This window comes from Dromiciops gliroides, chromosome 5, assembly GCF_019393635.1.
Source record: "Dromiciops gliroides isolate mDroGli1 chromosome 5, mDroGli1.pri, whole genome shotgun sequence".
NCBI lineage: Eukaryota > Metazoa > Chordata > Mammalia > Microbiotheria > Microbiotheriidae > Dromiciops > Dromiciops gliroides.
This window is the reverse complement of record NC_057865.1, coordinates 178,447,456-178,469,096: the sequence shown is the minus strand read 5'-3', so window position 1 is coordinate 178,469,096 and position 21,641 is coordinate 178,447,456. Positions and strand designations below refer to the sequence as shown.

Here is a 21,641-nt window from a genome sequence, read left to right as displayed (position 1 = left end):
CTACGCAGTTATTGTTCTTTGGATTCATGCTGTGTCATAAACTTACAGGGAGATCATCTTTTTACTGAGGGTTTTTGATACATAAGTAAAAGTTCAGGTATAGTGTTATCACAGTATTCTAGTGAATATTGTGGTATATGAAATCAAAGTTATCTAAGTGTCTGCTACGAAAACCCCTTACCAATTACAGGAATAGGCCATCCATACAGACAACAGTATAGATAATTTTGATATCTATTACAATCATACTTTAACTCCAAAAGGTCTACTTCTTTAAAACCCCTAACTATAGGGGGGAAAGTCTGAATCGTCACTATCTCCTGAGTGGGACAGGGTAGTTGACTTAGCTTAGGAGGAATCAAAGAAGTCAAAATATAATTTGGCCAAGACAGGGCATAATCTTAGTAAAAAAAAGACAGCTGATCATTAAATAACCCAAAATGGTCATATCACATATGTCACTGGAACAATATTCCAGCACATAGAACTACCCAGCAAATACATGGGGACTGAGTGCCAAAATGGTTAGGACACAGCTTCCCAGCTGCCCCTGATGCTGCCACTTTATTTGCCTCCAAAGTTACCATGATCCCTGCTGGTGCTTATAAATATCCTTGTCAGTTGGCATTAAGGCATACTTTGTATAGTCATATGCAAGACCAAGCAAATCAACCCTAATCATACCCAAAACAAGAACTGTTGTTGAAGAAAAGCCAAAAAAAAAAAAAACCCCATGATTGGGGTCTAGCAATGAGAAAGGTTGAAAAAGATAAAGCATGCTCTTGGGGCTAATTGAACAATAGTAAGGACAATGATGGCATAAGAAAAATAGAGACTGAATTCCAATTTGCAAAAACAAAAACAAGAAAGTAAAAGGGGACATTTCCATGTTTTCTCAGTTGGCATAAACCTGAGAGGCAAGTACTCCCAAATTCCTACCTTTCAAACAATTCAGAGAATTCAGTTAGACTGTTTTCCAATGTGGATACAAACAATAACTATAGCAACAAAAACTATCACCACCACCACTATTATCACCACCAGCACCACCATCATCACCATCACCTCCCTCAACACTCTTTTAAAACAGTCTCTTATACCATTAGTTCCTTACATGTAGCCTAGGCACCTAGCATGATACCTTGCATATAATAAGGTATAAAGAAGTTTGGAAATACAAAGACATAGATTCAAATACTTCTTCTGATACTCATTAACAGTATTACCATGGACAAGTCACCTAACTTCTTTGACTTGCAATCACCTGTGAAATGGAGGTAATAACCCTGGAATTACCTACTAAAAGGTCTGTTGTTACTCTCAAATATGTTCATGCATGTAAAGCACTTTGTATACTTTAAAGTTTTATATAAATGAACATTATGATTATAACCTCAATCAGTACTTCAATTTTATCAAAGTATACTCATTAGAAGAAATGTGATTTATTTTACTGACTCTAGACTGCAGAGCCAATAATTCAATATCATGATCTATGCACAAAACCTGTCATGGACACAATAAAACTGATTGAAGGGATTCAAGGTGAAAACTACAAGTTGGTAAAAACTAGGGTAAGTTACACTATAAACTTTCCTGCAACAACTTTTTAATTTACAGAAATATGGCTAAAATTAACAACTAGGATGATATTTAAGAGGAAAAGAAAGTTAAAATTCAACAACACAGAGTATTTATCCTAAAGGGTAAAAATAATATGGTTAGGATCATAGATACAGTGTTAAAAAGTACTTCAGAAGGTATTTATTCTAATGTAACTATTTTAAAGATGAGGACACTGAGACTTAGGGAAATTAAGTGACTGATTTAAAATGAAATTAGGTGGTATTTGAATCTGGTCCCTCTAATCCCAGAGTCAGTGCTCTTTCCATTAAAACATATTGCTTTTTTGAGGGAATTTTTTCCCTACCAGCCAAGGATCTTGGTAACAAGTTGACTACATGTATGAATATTCATGGTCTTTTTAATATTAGGTGGTAGAGGAATCTTCTTCCTTCTTGCCCTGGGAAATGGCAGGCCCTTGGCCCTCATCGTAAATTATTGTACTTCAAGGATGTCTTTAACGGAAATCATTGAATGGTTGCATTATTATCCAAAGAACCAAATAGATACAGTTTATTAAAAAAAATTAACATGACATTTGGGGTTGTAGACTACCTAATGTTGTGGAAGAAAAACTGGACTATGAGTCAAGACACTGAGGTTTTAATTGTTTCTTGCCATGAACTAGATGTTTGACATTCCCCAGTCATATGTAACTCCTATCAGCCTTTATTTCACTTGAAAAATTAAGAGATTTTATTGTAGATTTCTTAAGGTCTTATCTTAACATAACACTACATAAATAGAAATGTATAGAATGTGAGGAACTTAAGTTAGGGATATAAAGATGTAATTTAGGGGAAGAATAATTCATCAATGTAAAAAACCCTTCCAACCGCAAGCATGGTCAGAATGCCATTGGACAGGCATGTTGGTCCACAGTGTGGTAGAGTGGAAAGAGCAGTTGGCCCTGGAGGCAAAATACCTGGGTTCAAATTTCCCTCTATTGGTAACGATATGGGTGACAATGTAAAAGTCACTTAACCTCTCTGTGTTAGTCTCCTCATTTGTAAAAAGCTCTAGATATTTCACCCAGGCAAATTTGACCCACATTCTATGTACAACTATATATCCAACAACATTGCAAATAGATTCTGTAATAATCATTCACAGGAACTATTGCAACTTGTGACTTTCATTATAAATGTAAAATATGATACTTTAAATTTGTTTATATTTTATTACATATAGTTTATCTCCTGAATTGTACTGTAAGCTTTTTGAGGGGAGGATCATGTTTAGAAGCACTTTCAATGTTAGTCATACCCACATATTCTTACAAATAAAATGTTTTATATACAACAAAATTTTGCTTAACACATTAAAAAATTATAAGAAAATATATGAATTCTGGAGACATGTAATATTATAATTATAAGTAGATATGTAAATACACACACACACATATATATATATGTATATATATATATATATATATATATATATATATATATATATATATATATATATATATATATATATATATGAGTTTATATATCCATGTGGGGGGTACTTATACATGTGCCTCTATTGCTTTATCTGTATATAGATAGGTATATATACATATAGAGAGATAGATTGATTATAGTTCTCTGGTAAGCATATTCTCACTTCAGACCTAAGCCTGGATTTGAATTCAATATGAGCACAAAAGGCTAAAATAAGGAAAGAATTCATAAGAAATTTCAAGCTTATGCTACTGTAAATGAAAGATTTTTGTTCCCAGATATAGATGCATATAATATAATATCAACATATGAATCGAGGTCATTAATTTTTTGTAACTCTTAGAAAAGTTAAGTTAGTATGTCATATCATCATGGTGTTTTATGTGACTATTAACAATGTCCTCCTTAGAGTAGAAGGCTGAATGCCAAGCTACTATAGTGGTAGACTGGTCCAAGAATGAATGTAAGGACAAAAGAGCACAAGAAAACCTACCACTGTGTTGTGCTGAGAAGTGGGAGTCCTATGGCCACAATTCTCTTGCGTCAGAAGAGAAACTGGTTGAAATTCCTCAGAGTGAGGCTTGTTGGGAAAACTCACATGCAAGGGAAGGTGAAAGGCTGGGAGCCCCTCACTCTCCTCTTCTTCCACTTTCTGTCTGCTTGTCACCATGGCTACCTCTCCATCTGCTTCCCCATACGGAGAGGCTGGTCGCTTGGAAGACATCCTGGAAGGAACAAAAGAGGAGAAAATAATGAAACCTCCATATAAATCCTTAATGCCGTCATTGTGTGGTTAGGGGCCATTGTAACAGAAATGCCTTTTTGTGCTGGCAGAGAGCAGGAAACCATCCAAATACCACTGCAAAGCATACACAATCAGAAACAATGGCCAAGCAGGTAGCAACAGAACAGTGCTTGTTTGTTGTGAGAATAATACACTAATATAGCACTCTCTTGTATTCTGGCTTCTTAAACAAGAAAATTCACCTAAGAACACTGCATAATGAAAGCCCATTCCTTTTTAAAGGAAAAAAAAATACCCATCTAGTTTTACACTTTGATAGGCCTTATTGAAGACAGAACATCTGTGAATAACAAACACTGTTTGCTGTTCAGCGAGGGAGAAATAACATTAATAATTTCTTTAATTTTTAAAAACCAAAAAACAAAATCCTTGCTATTATCTGGAATTTGAGTTATGTTAAAACTAAGATGACTGTAAAAGCAAAAACAGTAGTCAGTGATAGGTGATCTCAACTTTGATATTTAAATATCCCTTAAAAAATTTGGATGTCTGAATATTCCTAATGCCACAATGCCACAAATATTTAAACTGTTTCTAAAATTTTGTCATTTTAGTTGCACTTATAAGGTCTGAGAATTCTATGACCCTTCTACTTTAGCATTTAGTTCTAATTTCTGAGTTGTAAAATATATACAATAAAAGAAGTATTTTAATTTTTTTAAAAAGCTAAGGTTAGACTAGTTAGCTTCATATTCTTAGAATTAATGTGTTCATTGCTAGACATCCAGATACTTAAAAAAGAACAGCAGAAGAATACTGCTTTATTTTAATAAATTAAGCTTTGTATTATAGAGAGTGATATGTTTTTTTCCCACAAAATAGACAAGAACATTTTCTTCAAACTTTGATCAGATTCAGAATATTATCAGGAACTGAAAAATACATAGCAAAAATCTTAAATTGAAATGTTAATATTTCTCAGAATAAAAGTTTTATGGAGAAAGGGAATTGAGAGAACATAAGACCTCCATCAAAGTATTTACAATTAATCCTATCTTGAAGGAATCAGAAACCCTGGTTCATGCATGCATATACACGTACATACATATATACATACATACACACAAAGAGGATTAAAGAAACTTGTACTTTTATCTTAGAACACAGGAAAGGATGTAATGAAATTATTCTTTGCTTCAAGACATTAAAAATATTTTAAAAATTACTAATCTATAGGCTTTACTAAATTCTTCTCTTATTCCTCATTATAACATAAAGATGACCTTTCTGTTACATTCTTCTCCCTCATCTGTACCTCATATGATTAAGCAGCATTACTCTTTATCAAGGTTAACCCCTTTACTTGTTCAAGCCATCCCATCCCATCCCTTCTCCTCCAATAGATTACCTCTGTAATGTCCACTCTTTCACTTCTTTTCTTTTCTTTTTCTTCTTTTTTTTTTTTTAAGTGAGGCAATTGGGGTTAAGTGACTTGCCCAGGGTTACACAGCTAGCAAGTGTCAAGTGTCTGAGGCCGGATTTGAACTCAGGTACTCCTGAATCCAGGGCCAGTGCTTTTATCCACTGCGCCACCTAGCCGCCCCTCACTTATTTTCTGTCTCTCCCTCTCTGCTAGTTTATTTCCTACTGGCAACAGACATGCCCAGATCTTCCCTATCCTGAAAACCACCATAACAACAATAACAAAAAACAAACAAAAAGATTATTTCTTCATTCTGTCCTTATTAACTATCATCCTATATCTCTTCTGCCTTTTGTATACAGTTAGACACCTCAAAAAGGCCATCAGCAAGAGGTAATTTTACTTCTGCTTCACTTATTCTATTCTTTTTTTTTTTTTTTGGTGAGGCAATTGGAGCTAAGTGACTTGCCCAGGGTCACACAGCTAGTAAGTGTTAAGGGTCTGAGGCTGGATCCGAACTCAGGTCCTCCTGAATCCAGGGCCAGTGCTCTATCCACTGTGCCACCTAGCCGCCCCCCTCTTACTCTATTCTTAACCCCATCCAATCTGGCTTCAAATCTTATCATTGACCAAAATTGTTCTCTCCAAATTAATTAATCTCTTTGTTGCCAAATCCAATGGCCTTTTCTCAATCCTTACTCTCCTTGACCTCACAGCTCTCTACAGCCTTTGACACTGTTGATCACTCTCTCCTTGATACTCTTTTTTTTCTCTAGATTTTCTGGACACCACTCTCTCCTGGTTTTCCTCCCACCTATCTGACTTCTCTGACCCATTTGTTGGCTTCTTCTCTAGATTATGTCCTCTAACTGAAGGTGTTGCTCATGGTATTGTCCTGGGCCTTCTTCCCTTCTCCCTCTATACCTTACTTAGTAATCTCATCAGTTCCATAGTTTTAATGACCATCTCTACAGTAATAATTCTCAGATTTACCTGTCTGGCCCTAATCTCTATGTTGATCTCCAATTTTACATCTTCAGATGCCTTTTAGAAATTTCAAACTGGGACAGCTAGGTGGTGCAGTGGATAAAGCACCCACTGTGGATTCAGGAGGACCTGAGTTCAAATCCAAGCTCAGACACTTGACACTTACTAGCTGTGTGAACCTGCGCAAGTCACTTAACACTTATGGCTTCACAAAGATAAAAAAATAAATAAACAAATTAAACAAACAAATAAATAAATAAAACTTTTTTAAAAAAGAAATTTCAAATTGGATGTCCAGTAGACATCCTAAACTCAATATGTTTAAAATGGAACTAATTTTCTTTGCTTTTAAACTCTCCCCACCTCCCACCTTCCCTATTACTAGTGGGCAATACCATCTTCCCAGTCCCTCAGACTTGCAACCTAGAAGCAATCCTTGACTCTTCATTATGTGTCACCCTTCCATATCCAACCTGTTGCCAAGATCTACTTATTTTGCTTTTGCAACATTTCTCAAATATACACTTTTCTCACCTCTAACACTGCTATCACCCTTGTACACACCCTCATCACCTCACACCTGATTACTACAATAGACTGCTGATAAGTCTACTTGCTTCAAGCCTCTCTATTCTACAATCCATCCTCCATTAAGCCACTAAAGTGGTTTTCCTAAATTGCAGGTCTGATTATGTCATCCACAAACTTCAGTAAGTTTCCTATTGTCTCCAGGATAAAATAAGAAATGTTCTGCTTGGCCCTTCCAAAAGCCTTTCATAATCTAGTTCTTTGCTACCCTTCCAATCATACACATTACTCCCCAGTGTGTACTCATTGATCTAGTGGTACTTGACCTTTTCGTTATTCCATAACAAGATACTCCATATCTACACTCAGCATTTTCTTTGGATGTCCCTCAGGCTTTGAATACTCTTCCTCATTGGCTCTGATTTGGCCCTAGCTCCCTGGCTTCTTTAACTCCCATCTAAAATCCTACCTTCTACAGGAAACCCTCACCAATTCCTCAATTCCAGTGCTTTCCCTCTGCTAATTATTTCCTATTATTCCTATATGTGGCTTGCTCTATGTGTGTATGTGTGTGTGTATGTGTGTATGTGTGTGTGTGTGATTGCACACTGTCTTCACCATCAAATATCAATTTTCTAAGTTCCTTGAGGACAGGAATTGCCTTTTGCCTCTTTTTGCATCTCTAGTGCTTAGCATGCTGCCTGGCAGATAGTTGGTGTTTAATAAAATTTTATGGTTTGAATGACTGAACTTGATTCTCAAAGACTAAACTAATAGAGCATGTACTCAGGCAAGTCCTAAGAACTGAGTTTGGATTGGGTAACAGTCTATGTATTTATTGCCCAAAGACCAAACTAAGTAGGTTTGTAGAAGCACTCTATCAGAAGATTGGACACCAGGATATAACCATCATTTTTTTGGTCATTACAACAAATTATGAGTATTTACTAAAGTAGAGATTTTTTGTGATAAGAATTTTTAGTGGGAATACCTTACGTATAGAAATCACAGGTCCTGTAAATACTAACCTTTAAAATAATAATAAAAAAACTCCAAAAGATACTTCTATCAGTGAGTTGATAACCTAAACCATAATGCTTTTGAGTAAAAAACTTTCAGAGCAAAGCACTCTAAAATGAATTGTGTTCCAAATGTCCTTCCTCTCTCTGATAATGCTGGATTATATGATTCTATTACTGTCTAACCATTCTTTCTCAGCTTCTGGGAGGAAGTCTTCTTTCCTTGTGGAGACTCTGAGATTGACACTTTCCTTTGAGATGTCAGTCAACTTTGTGGGTGATCATCTAATGCCTAATGTCCCACCCTTGTGTCTAGGGATGCAAGACTGATGGGTGGGGCAAAATGGAGATTTCTCTCTGCTTTGTGATCAAAGGAGCCAGGAGGTGGAGTAGCAATCTAGCAACACCATCCCCTGTAATAAAAAGAGGCGGAGTAGAATACTTGGTCTCAGAGATAAGTGTAGTATAGCAGGAAAAACCTGGGAGTTGAAGTTAGATAAACTAGATCTAAAATCTGACTCTGTCAATTACTGCTGAATTTGAATCAACTGACTTCCCCTCTCTGTGCCTCAGTTGCCTTACATGTAAAATGAAGGACCTAGAGCAAATGATCTCTAAGATCCCTTCCAGCTCTGACATTCTACTTTCTTGAATCTTTTCTAGCTTAGACAGTCTATAAAGTTAAAAATAAAGGTCAGTCAAAGGGGGAAAAAAGTTTGAACAGGCCTATATCTACTTTCATTAAATATCACGGAGCCCTTTTAAGACATCTCATAACATCATAATTTTGTACTTTTGTTAACTGTATTTGTCCATTTCTCTGTACTATTAGTAATGAAAATTTGTAGGAAATCCAAATAAAGTCTCTACCTTTATCCCAGAGGCAGCTGGGTAGAGGACAATACGAATCTGAGGTCCTTTCTATACCACATCTCTATGTTATCTGGGTAAGAAGACCTCAAGGAGAAGAAACATTGGTGTCAAAGGGACAGGCAAGCCAAGCCCTGAAGCTAATGGGAGATTAGAAAAAAGGAGCAAGCAGTACTGGTCTAAGACTGAGATGTATCTTTCAGGGTTTCAGTCCATGTTATGGTCCCCCTTCCCCATAGCATCTTAGAGATAAAAGATTGCTCACAGGGTACCTAGTGAAACCCAGTAGTTGAAAACAAATGCTTTGGAGAACATTACCAATGAAGGGTTGCATAGCCTTTCAAAGAATATCTCTTAGTAAGAGAAAACTCAGGATATTGTAAGGCAACCTATTCCTTTTATTTCCATTTCAGGGCAATGAGGGTTAAGTGACTTGCCCAGGGTCACAAAGTTAGTAAGTGTCAAGTGTCTGAGGTCAGATTTGAACTCAGGTCCTCCTGAATCCAGGACTGGTGCTTTATCCACTGCACCACCAAGCTGCCCAAGTCTGTTCCACTTTTGGATAGTTCTCATGGTGAGAAATTTCTATTTCTTCTATTACTTCTAGAATAAAATATAAACTCCTCAGCTTGGTATTTAAATACTTCTACAAAGTGTTTCTGCCCTATGTCTCCAGACATTTTTTTTTAAATGTTAATTATGCCCTTTGTATTTTATGCCATAGTCATTTCCTGCTATACCCCTCCCTGATGAAAACCATCCATATAGCAAAGAAAAACATTTAAGCAAAACCCACTGACACCAAGACCTTGTTTGACAGCATGTAATAAATAATAGCTACCATTTATATGGTGCTTTAAGGCTTGCAGAGTATTTTACAAATAGTATGTTTTATCCTCAAGAAAATCCTTGGAGGTAGATACTATTTTGTGTTTATTTTACATAGAAGGAAAGTGAGGCAAGCTTAGCTTGAATTACTTGTCCAAGGTCACACAGCTGGTAAATATCTTAGTCAAAATTTGAACTCAGGTCTTCATAACTATAGGTCCAGGATTCTATCTATTGCACAATAGCCTATTCCCCAGTTCTACTAACTCTCCTGAGAGGAGGGAAGTGTGCCTCATCATTTTTTCTATGAAACCGATATTGCTCATTATATTTAATCTGAGTTCCTTTTTAGAAATAATTTCATTTATATAATTTTAGTCATGTATTTTCTGGTTCTGCTCTGCCTTTGATTTGCCTTAGTTCATAAATATCTGGACTTATTTGCTAATATCTTAGAATCGAAAGGGACCATATTACTTTCATAGGTGAGAAAATTTAAGCTCAGATAAGAGAAATAACCTGTCCCAGGTATGTACCTAGCAACTGCTAATGTGAGCATCTGAATCTGGGTTCCCTGATTTCAAGTCCAACACTTTGCTTTGTACCATACTGTTTAGATGTCTGTATTATTATAACTATCATTCAGCTTTTCTTTTCAAATAGGACCAGTGATATCATGAAGTCTTGACTTGCTCTTGAATTGCATTTAAGTGAGACAGAATTGAGTCAAGTCTTTAGCCTCACTCTCTCTTCCTGAGTCATTGAAGTCTAGTGGCAGGACAAAAGTCAGGACAACTGACGATAGCATGTGATGCAGAGGATAGCCTTGGCTTCTTCCATGCCTGACCAAACTCTAAGCACTAAATAGCACCTGATTCAGCCACCTTCATGGTCTTTGGAACAAATTGTTCTCATCCACCCATTCCATCAGGAAAAGTCTTCGCATGCTTAGGGTAGACAACTTCCTAGCTCATGGACAGGTTTGATGCCTGTTGGTTAACCTCATCCTTGTTTAGCCCATCTTCTAAGCAGGCTTGCTGGTGTGTGGTTGCTGCACATATTACAGCTTCTTGGAGCCACCTTGGAGCCTTTGGTGAGAGTTGGGTGAAGGTAGACAACAAAGGTGGATGAGCAGTCCTGTCAAAGTGTATATATGGTGGTCAGGGAGGACTAGCATCTCTGGTATGAGGGTATGGCAAAAAATAATAATGCCAGGCACTATTCTAAGCCCTTCTAAATTTTTATCTCATTTGATCCACACAATAGATACATACAACCTTTAACACAACAACTTTCAAAAAGACATAGTTGAAGTCCTGGCTCTAACATTTACTAACTGCATGACCCTGGCAAGTCATATACCTGCCAGCCTCAGTTTCCTTTTCTATAAAATGAAGTCACACTTGAACTATCTATCTCACAATTGCGTTGAGGAAAGTACTTTATAAAATTGAAATTAAAACTCAAGTATGAGCCATTATTGTTTCTCAAAATCCCTATCATTGCCAAGATACAGAGGATATATCCTTTATCCTAGGAATAGAATAGGTAGTTTATGTAGTTAAGTTGAACAAGTTTTTCACTTTTCATGACCAATGTAACTAATGTGATAACAAAAGTCATCAGATAACAAAATAATTTCTAGAAATATTCCTACTTGAAATTTCAAAATCCATCCATATATTCAAAACACTTGATCAATCTAATTATATCAAGAGAGTTCTGAGGGTAAAAGTACAAAGATCAAGATGAATTTGACATATTTAGGATTCTGTGTCAGAGAATATTTAGAGTATGAAGAGTACATAATAAAATAACTTCACCTGAAATACCTTTTCTGTAGGTCATAGGGCCTATACTAGAATGAAAGGAGAGCTAGAAATATCCACCCTGGAATCCCACTGACCTGATCATTTGACCTGACAATGAATTCCTTCCCTTTCCTTCCTGTACTCATGATGAATTTGGTTTCCCTAATGCTCAAATTTCCCACTGGTCCAGATGGACAAATTGATCTTAGAACTTACTGGAGTTCTCAGTGTGGGTTGGGAAGGACCCTGAGGGTTTCTGTACCATACTGGAGTCTCATGCTGATACCATAGTTATTAATTAAAGTAGCAATCTTCTAGGTGTTTCCTACATGGATACATAATAATTATGCATTCTTACAGCATGTCCATGACTAGAAAATAACTGCACTCTATTTTTTAATGAAAATTGGCTTAGCAGAATCCATTAGCAGCTATGTGGTACCTTGCGTAGAGGTCTAAATTTATAGTCAGGAAGACATGAATTCAAATCCAGCCTCATAATACTTACTAGCTCTGTGACTTTAGGCAACTTAACTTCCTCATTTTCCTAATCTGTAAAATCCAGATAATAGCACCTACCTCTCAGGGTTGTGGTGAAGATAAAATAAGATATTTTTAAAGTGCTTTAAACATGTTAAAGCACTATATAAATGCTAGCTATTATTATTAAATGCTACCAAAAATTGCTTTTCTCTAACACTTTCGATCTGAAGTGTAAGTACTATTTAATACGGCTTTCTATACACCACAGAAGAAATTCTAAAATGTTTAAAAAACACACATGGAGACACCAAACTTAAATAACTTGACTAAAAATTATACTTAATCCTTGAAGGAACTTTGGATAATGCCCTTATGTTCTAAAGAACTATCCTTAGCTACAGATTCCAGAATAAACTGCCTTTTTAATGTATGTTCTTGGGTAATATATATTTACGGATGACAATAACAACACATTGGCATAGAGCTTTAAAGTTTGAGAAGCATTAACTTCCAAGTAACTCTGTGATACAGGTATTATCACTAATACCAAGATGTTATTTTTTTATAATATTGTTGTTCAGTTGTGTCCAACTCTCCATGACCCCATCTGGGATTTTCTTGGCAAAGATATTGGAGTAGTTTGCCATTTCCTTCTCCACCTCATTTTATAGTTGAAGAACTGAGGTAAACAGGGTTAAGTGACTTGCCCCAGGTTTCATAGCTAATAATTATCTGAAATTGGATTTGAACTTGGGAAGAAGAGTCTTCCTGGTTCCTAGTCCAGTGCTCTATCCACTGTGCTACCCATATGCCCTGATTTTTATAATACACATTTACTAATATGGAAACTAAAACGAAGAATTGTCAACTTGCTTGTGGCTACTCAAGTACTAAGTGTTTGAAATGAGACAAATGAGGAGTTGAGACAATCTTTCTATTATGACACATCAATTCACAAAATGAAAAGGGAGAAGGGAAGGGAACGAAGTGTTTATTAAGCACCTACTATATGCCAGGCACTGTGTTGAATTCTTTGCAGATATTCTTTCATTTGATAACAAAATAGAATTCTATATTTTGAAGGAAAACAAATTAACAGGTTTGAAACAAAGTTATTCCGCCTCCTCCTTTCCCCCTCCCCCCCGGGGAAGTAGTGGAATATTTCCTGTAGCCAGTTGGCTCTCTGGATGCATAACATCTGATTCAGATATTAATTGGAGTGCTAGGATATAGTGCATTCTACTGGTTATTCTTTTTGAATCAAAAGATTTTTCTAAAAGAAATAACACTTAGAAAAGTATTTCAAATCCCACCTGACTGACAAAGACCTCCCTGATTATTCAAATCTGAAAAGAGAGCTTCAGTTCTCTTAACTATAGCATTTATGGTCTACTCTATGCCATGCATTAGGTAATTAATTACACTTGACTATGTTTGATCTTTTTTTTTTTTTTTAGTGAGGCAATTGGGTTAAGTGACTTGCCCAGGGTCACACAGCTAGTAAGTGTTAAGTGTCTGAGGCCCAGATTTGAACTCAGGTACTCCTGACTCTAGGGCCGGTGCTCTATCCTCTGCGCCACCTAGCTGCCCCGACTATTTTTGATCTTAACTATACACTTAATCATATTATAACATTATTATTTTAATAACTTTTCCACATCCCCCTCAGCTATATTTATAAAATGTTCGAGGCTGTCATTTGTTTTTTTATATCTTTAGTATCAATCACAGTGCCCTGTATATACATAAAGAATCAATGGTTACAGGCTTAGGACACCCATATGTGAGGACTGGAATGCCAACTATCTATAAAATAGTCATATAAATTTACCTGAGAATTAGAAAGGTTTAAGGGACTTCCCCATGGCCACAAAGAATTAGCAAAGGTGAGATGTGGGATGCGAACATAGGTCTTTTTGTCTTAAAGTGCAACTGGGGAAAGAAGGGAATAAGCATTTATATAGTGCCTACGGTGTGGCAGGCACTGTATTAAGTGTTTTTTACAAATAGCTCATTTGATTTTTACAACCCTGAAGGTGGATACTATTATTCTGCTCATTTTATAATTCAATAAATTGAGTCAAATAGATGGTAAATGACTTGCTCAAAGTCACACAGCTAGTATCTAAGGCCAAGGTTGAAGTTAAGACTTCCTGACTCTAGGCCTAGTACTCTCTCCACTTTACTAACAGTTGCCTCTACCACTACCCAGGCTGCCTTTCACCTTGGATATACATGTTTGTTAAATATATTATTTTATGACATCCATTCTGGTTGTTAAATATCATTTCTTTGTAAGTTCCTAGAGGCCAGGGACTATATTCTTATTTATCTGTATTGCTGTAGCCTCTGACATATTGCTGTCATTCTGTAAAATTTCAATAAATATTTAGCAATTTAATTCATGACCACATTTATTGGTAAAATTTTAAGTTTTCTTAAGAACAAAATAAAAATTAGTAAAAAACTAATAAGATAGAATAGTAATGAGAAAATATGTAACACATATTTGATAGAATTCAATCTAGAATTAATTCAGCGATAATCATAACTGGGAAATAGGAAATGGACATTTGGAATGGCATGGAAACCAATTAAAATAATTTTATACAGATGTTTAACTGCTCTAAATCTACTGTCATAACAATAAGAATTACAGTACACAGAGGTCATTGGTCAGCAAACATTTGGCTTATTTCAAAAGGCACAGGAGATGGCAGTGAGAAGCAACATCAATTTAGAATACAAAATCATTTGTAGGGGCAGCTAGATGGCACAGTAGATAAAGCACTGGCCCTGGATTCAGGAGTACCCGAGTTCAAATCCGGCCTCAGACACTTGACACTTACTAGCTGTGTGACCTTGGGCAAGTCACTTAACCCCCATTGCCCCACAAAATTAAAAAAAAAATCATTTGTAAAAATTTAGAAGACTCAGTTAAGAGTGTCATACAAAATGAAGAGAAAGAAAGGAAAGTAAAACAAGTTTAAAGTAAGGCTGGCAAGAAACCTGCCTAAGGGAATTTAAGGATAAAAAATAGTGGGGGCGGCTAGGTGGCGCAGTGGATAAAGCACCGGCCCTGGATTCAGGAGTACCTGAGTTCAAATCCGGCCTCAGACACTTGACACTTACTAGCTGTGTGACCCTGGGCAAGTCACTTAACCCCCATTGCCCCGCAAAAAAAAAAAAATAGTAGGGCAAGAAATAGAAGAAATAGAAAAGATCTCTAAAGATAATTATAACAAATAATTTTTACTATCAAAGACAGTGGAACTTCTACACTTGAAATTGGCACTGATGCTCAGGATGTGCTTACAGGTGAAGCATAAATGGAAATAAAGAAGATAAAGGCAGAAAGAGTCCCATATTGGCATAAGAATGTGTATGTATATATGTCTGGTAGAGAAAAATGCCAGGCTATAAGGTCTTTTTCAAAAAGGTATCTCATATTCATATGTCAAAATCATTCAAAATTCTTTCAAAGGCATAACAACTGAAATAATCCTCTTCAATGACTCTCTGATGGTAATGAAATGAGGCATAAATTAGGGATATCTATTTTTATCAAGAGTGTTCACTATTTTGATAGATATCTAATCCAGTCCAAGTTGGAGGGGTGATGTCCTTTATTTTGGAGGTGATATTTCACCTAGCACTGGAACATTGCATAGCTTCCTAGAAGAGATTTGTAATCATTCAAAAGAATTTGGTCCAACCATCCATGCAGAAAAGTTCAATTAGTTAAAGAATGTCTGTTGCCCAGATTATGGCATGCATTTGGATGGAAAACTTATTGAATTTTTCCATCAGTATGTATACAATCTGTGACTATACACGCGAACAAATTGGGCCTTGAGTTGAAAAGAAAGAGAAATAGCCTATATTACCTTCAGAGAATTACAAAATATTTTTAACTTTCTGTTTTCCACCAAAATAAAGGCTCATCTTTTTAATCCTCATTCTACCAGTGTGACTCTAAGAGGCAAAAAATGGAATACAGAAGTCTCTAAAGAATTAAAATATAAGTTCTTTTATGGAGAGCAACAGAAGGTCTCATAGTAGATATAAGTGGACTACACCATATAAACAATGGAGAGATTCAAAGAAAAATGGAAATAAAATATTGTGCTAGGAAGAGAATATGGACTGATGTAGAACAAGAAATGTAGAAAGCAAATCAGAATGCTCTACTGGCATTCTCATATTGATCTCATACTGCCAGAAAGAAATATGTAAGCTATATGGAATGGTGTGTGGGACCCCCGTAGACAACTTGTTGGAGGGCATCCACAATATAAGAAGACAGAAACACTGCACAAGGTAAAAAACAAAAACAAGCAAACAAAGAAACCCTCATAAAATAACATCTGTAGAAGTTAAATACTTAACATTTCCATTCATCATTCCCATCCTCAGTCCACTGCACACAAGGTATGCAACCAGCCCATGCAACCCTGTAGGATTGTGTTTCAGGCTCCAGCTGTGGGTACCCCAGTCTGGTTCACCCATAGCAGTGATGCATTGAAACTCTCTCCCTTATCATGAACCAAAAACAGTAACTAGCTAGTCACTCCCAGGAAAGGGTATGTAATTAGGGGTGGGAGTGATGGAAAAAGAAGTAGAAGTACACAGCTGGCTAGAGGGAAAGTGGTTTCTTAACAAAAGAAAAGAGGGATAGTAACATAGCTAGTCTCCACAAAGCCAGTTTTCTCTCCATGAAGTTTGCTTTGTGCAAGAAAAAAATACTCTAAATCTCCCTGAACCTGAGAAAAATGAGGATGCCCAGCCTCAGGGGTCTGTGGAGAAGAAAGGGCATCATTAAAATGGAAGGGGAATGACAAGAAAAGTTTGAGAAACTACTGGAAATACAAAATATAATTTTTTTGAAAGATTAAAAATTCCAAGGGAAAAAAGAATGATTATAAGTCTTACTTTCAACTAGATACAACAAAAGTGAAATTCATGAAGACAAAAGAAATGAATGAAAATAGTAAAAAAAAAAAAAAGCACTTAACATATCATACAAGTATTACAGTGTAAAGGAAGGTAAACCAAAAATTACAAGTGAAAAAGAAAATTCTGTGGAGCCCTCAAATCTTGTAACATCAAAAATATTTCATCAAGAAATAAAGGTGTTTTTAATAAAAAAAATTAGGATAGAAATTATGTAAGAAATTGAATTTCTCAAAACTGAATTAACTTAATATATAATCTATTTAGAGACAAACTCTCTTCAAAAGAGTAGAAGTTTTGAAAAAGAGTCAGTGACTACTAGAATTTAAAAATACAGGGTAGCTAGGTGGCACAATGGATAGAACACTGGCCCTGGAGTCAGGAGGACCTGAGTTCAAATCCAGCCTCAGATACTTGACACTTACTAGCTGTGTGACCCTGGGCAAGTCACTTAACCCCAATTGCCTCATCAAAAAAAAAAAAGGAATTTAAAAATCCAGGAATGTGAAAAAAAAAACTAATCAGAAGAGAAAACATCTATTGAAAGAAGACATCAATGCCATATGAACAAAGTAACTAACCCTGAAGAATGATTCAGAGGCATTTAGTGTTAAATTTTACAATTTTAATACCAATTAACAAATTGTACAAACCCTCAGGGTGGGGTGGGGAGGCTTAAACTACACAGTAATGCTAGTTTAATAACATAAGATTACTTCACAGCCATGAGAAATCAGAGAATATAATGGACTAAGATATTCTAAAACTTAAAGTTGCTCAAGTTATATTCCAAAATAACATGTCTTATCAAGCTGAGCTTTGAAATTAGTGAAAAAATATGGACCCTTCACAAAAGAAAGGTGGTCTTGCTTATCTGTCAAAATCTAAGCAGAAATAAGCAGGTTATTTGATTTAAAATCTTTTTAGACTGGAAAAGCATAAGAAAAGTAAATAAACTCAATTATAAAAAAAGATATAACTTCTAGTTTCTAGGCCAATATTTTGTAAAGGGGATGATTTAAGTTGGTAGAGATATTAAAGGATCATAAAGAATCATGGAAAAGGAAGGTGAAAGAGATGAATTACTAGTCCATGTACTAAATTTCCAATTTTATTCAGAACCTTTAAGGATGGGGATAACACAGTGGGAAATCATTCAACAAAAGAAAGGAGAGGCAAGAGATAGACAAGAAATAGAAAGATGTCCTGCCAACCCAAGCCCACAGATGACTAGAAAATGGATAGGAATATTTTGTTAGTCTTGCAAAAAAAGAATAAGGGGATCGTGGAAAATATGGGTAAAATGTAGAGGAAACTGGAATATGGGGGAGTCAAAAGATTTCACCTTAGAAAGGGAAAGGAAAAAGTTCCATTAAAGTGGGTTCCCACGGCAGAAGAAAGATTATTTCTAAGATGAAAGACAAGGGTTTTATAATGGCTTTAATATTAGGAGCATAGGCACAATAGGCAACAACCTTGACTGTGCAAAGGCTGTGTTTCCCATGATTTCATCCTAATACAGTAGAGGGAATTTTTGAGTTTATTGGGATGCCATAATTCAGAATTATAGGGGAGTGGGACATAAATTCAGAGAAAGGATAACCTGACCTTAGAAGTAATGATTATGGAAGCAGCTGGGTGGCACAGTGGATAAAGCACCAGCCCTGGATTCAGGAGGACCTAAGTTCAATTCCGGCCTCAGACACTTGATACTTACTAGCTGTGTGGCCCTGGGCAGTACATTAACCCTCATTCCCCCGGGGGTGGGGAAAAAGTAATGATTATGGTAAAGTATGGAAAGGTGGTATGACCAGGTATTACCACATGGTGTACTGGGTTACTTCTAACACATCACATTATTAATTCATTAATAAATATTTCTGCAGGCAGCTAGGTGGCATAGTTGATAAAGCACTGGCCCTGAATTCAGGAGGACCTGAGTTCAAATCCAGCCTCAAACAAGACACTTGACACTTTACTAGCTGTGTGACCCTGGGCAAGTCACTTAACCCTCATTACCCCACACATTATATAGATAGATGTACATATTTCCAATAGTAAGGTACAATATAAAAGTTCCACCCCACTCCCACCCCAACACATAAATATAAATTATTAATGGAGGATAGAGTGAGATCAAGAAATGAAATAATAGAAATTGAATACAAGAGGAAGTTAAAATATGGTATTCTAGCAATTCTTCCTCTTATGAGGAAGATAGAAAAAGCACAGGAAACCCAAAAAGAATATAGTCCATGAATGAGAGAAGTCAGAATAGACTCAAAGGGAAAATAAATTTACTTCATAAAGGAAATGAAAACTTCATGGAAAGGGGTGTCACAAAATAATGTAACTGAAGCCAAAAGGCTGGGAAATTGAGAAGTTAATGTTCTGAAACATATTACTATCTAAGGAAGAAAAGGGAAGGGTCTATCAGAAAAAGGGAGAAAATGTAAAATGAAGGAAGGAAACAGAAGGAATATAATAGTTAATAGGAGAGTGCATTACCTGTGGGAATAAACTAGCATCAAATTTTGGTGAGCAAAATTAAATGTAGGGAGGGTAAGAAGAAGGGAGTAAAGTCAATTCAAAAGGATAAAATAGATGCAAAGACATGAAAACATTATATTTTTAAAATTCAGCATGACCAAATTCAATTTATACTTTGTATCCACTTAAGCCATGAAACTATGCTGTCATCAATGAATCAGGCAATGCAAACACCCATGACTTACTTTATCTAACTGATCCCATACCTAGTTTCATGACCTACCAAACTAATATACCCTATCACCCTGTCATCTGCCACCTTCCCATGTACCCCTTTTCCAGCTTACCTCCAATTACTTTGGGGTTAGTAACCCAGTCAGTACTACTGTTACTACTTGAAAGATTGGGTAAATTGACCTTCCTATGCTCCATTCACTATGCTTGTGACTTCCTAAAGCTAAATATTCTTCATTGACTACTACTCCCTTATATGTGGCATTTCCTCCTACTAGTATAAAATATTAGTTCTTTAAGAACAGAAATTATCTTGCTTTTGTATTGTATTCCCAGCACTTAACACAATGCTTGGCATAGAGCAAATGCTTAATATTTTTTATTGATTCATCAATTCATCTATCCATCTACTCACTGCACATTAGGAAAACAATCAACATAATTAATCAGATTTAGGACAAGTAAAAGCCATATATTTATATCAATAAATGCAAACAAAATCTTTTTTTTTTTTAGAAAAGTATTCATGTAGGCTAAAAGAAACAAGGAGAAAGCATAGTCATGGAAGAATATTTCTCTAATGTAATAAAATACAGACATATAAAACAGACATTATTTATAAGGGAGATACACTAGAATCAATCAACCATTAAGTTTTTTATGAAATATCTGCTATATATTAAGCACTATGTCCATTTCCCAATATATTCTGGGTAAAAGCAAGGATGATCCTTTTCCTACTGTTATTTGACATAATTTGAGAAATACTAGCAATAAAAATAAGGCAAGAAAAATGCAACTATTTTAGCAAAAGTGAGATGAAATTATTTCTTTTTGAACACTCTGATAATTTATTTAGAAAACCCTAACAATCAGCAAATAAACTTATTGTATCAGTAACTTTAGCAAAGTCATAAGATATAAATTATGTTAAACATTTTTAGCATTTCTTTCTAGTGATCACAAGAAAGCCAGGAAAAAATGATGGAAGGAAAAATCCTTTATAAAAATAACAAAAACAGGGGCAGCTAGGTGGCGCAGTGGATAAAGAACCAGCCCTAGATTCAGGAGTACCTGAATTCAAATTCAGCCTCAGACACTTGACACTTACTAGCTGTGTGACCCTGGACAAGTCACTTAACCCCGATTGCCCCCCCACCCATAACAAAAACATGGCAAAATATCCAGGAGCCAATGTAACAAGATATTCCAGGTATGTGCACACACACATATTATAAGAACTTTCTATATGACAATAACTACTAGAATAATTAGAAAACAGTGCAAGAAAAAAACACCCATTTATTCTAGCATCTTACACAGTATCCCACAACAACCACCAAATGAAAATGCCATCTAACTGTGAATAAATATGTGTGTGTATGTGTGTGTGTGTTTGTGTGCATATATTCTATGAGGAAATGAATGAAAGTACTTATCACAGTTATAGGAGGAGATTTTTAGCCAAAGCCAAGGATAGAGAAGGTAAATGGTATAATAATAAATTTCAAACAAATAAAATTTAAAATGTTTTGCACAAGCAAAATACAAACATCTAGGATAAGAGGACAAATTATAAATCAGATAAAATCTTTGCTTCATATTTCTCTGATATATAATTATGTGTGTGTATATACACACACAGACACATACACACACACATATACATAAACACACACAACTACATTAGACCAAGAGCCATTACTTGGGGATAAATAGTCAAAGGATATGAACAAACAATTCTTTTAAAAATTGCAAACTACAATTCAAACTTTATGAATAAGTGCTGTAGAACATTAATAATAACAAATGCAAATAAATACAACTATGAGTCTAAACTTTATACCCAGAAAAATGTCAAAAATGTCAAATATCGAAATAGAGAAATGCTGCAGGAAGACAGGTCCAATAATACGTTATTAATGAAGCTCAATGTTGTCTCTCCATTCTGGAAAATGCTTTGGAATTATGCAAAAAAGTGAATTAAATATCCATAACCTTTCTTTAATGCAGAAATTTCACTAACAGATCTACACCCTCAAGGAGTTCAAAGGGAATGGTTTATATATCCATATATATATATATATATATGGCAGAATTTTTTGTGGTATCAAATAAATGGATATCATATAGATAAATATTAAATTAAGTTGTTGCTAAAAATTATGGTACACTGAAATAATGGAATATTTTTGCATC

The 21,641-nt window shown here is 35.5% G+C and overlaps 1 protein-coding gene across 5 annotated transcripts in view; it reads right to left on the bottom strand.

Annotated features, from left to right (window-relative positions):
- Nucleotides 1-21,641, bottom strand: part of SOX5 (SRY-box transcription factor 5) — a 503,326-nt gene that overhangs the window by 423,700 nt on the left and 57,985 nt on the right. For 3 of the 5 annotated variants that reach the window (XM_043968274.1, XM_043968272.1, XM_043968273.1), the window contains exon 2: nucleotides 3,565-3,796. In XM_043968274.1, the coding sequence (XP_043824209.1) occupies nucleotides 3,565-3,795 (231 nt within the window). In that variant the 5' untranslated portion in view covers nucleotide 3,796. The remainder of the gene's footprint in view (nucleotides 1-3,564; nucleotides 3,797-21,641) is intronic. The other 2 variants (XM_043968275.1, XM_043968276.1) reach the window with 1 other exon arrangement.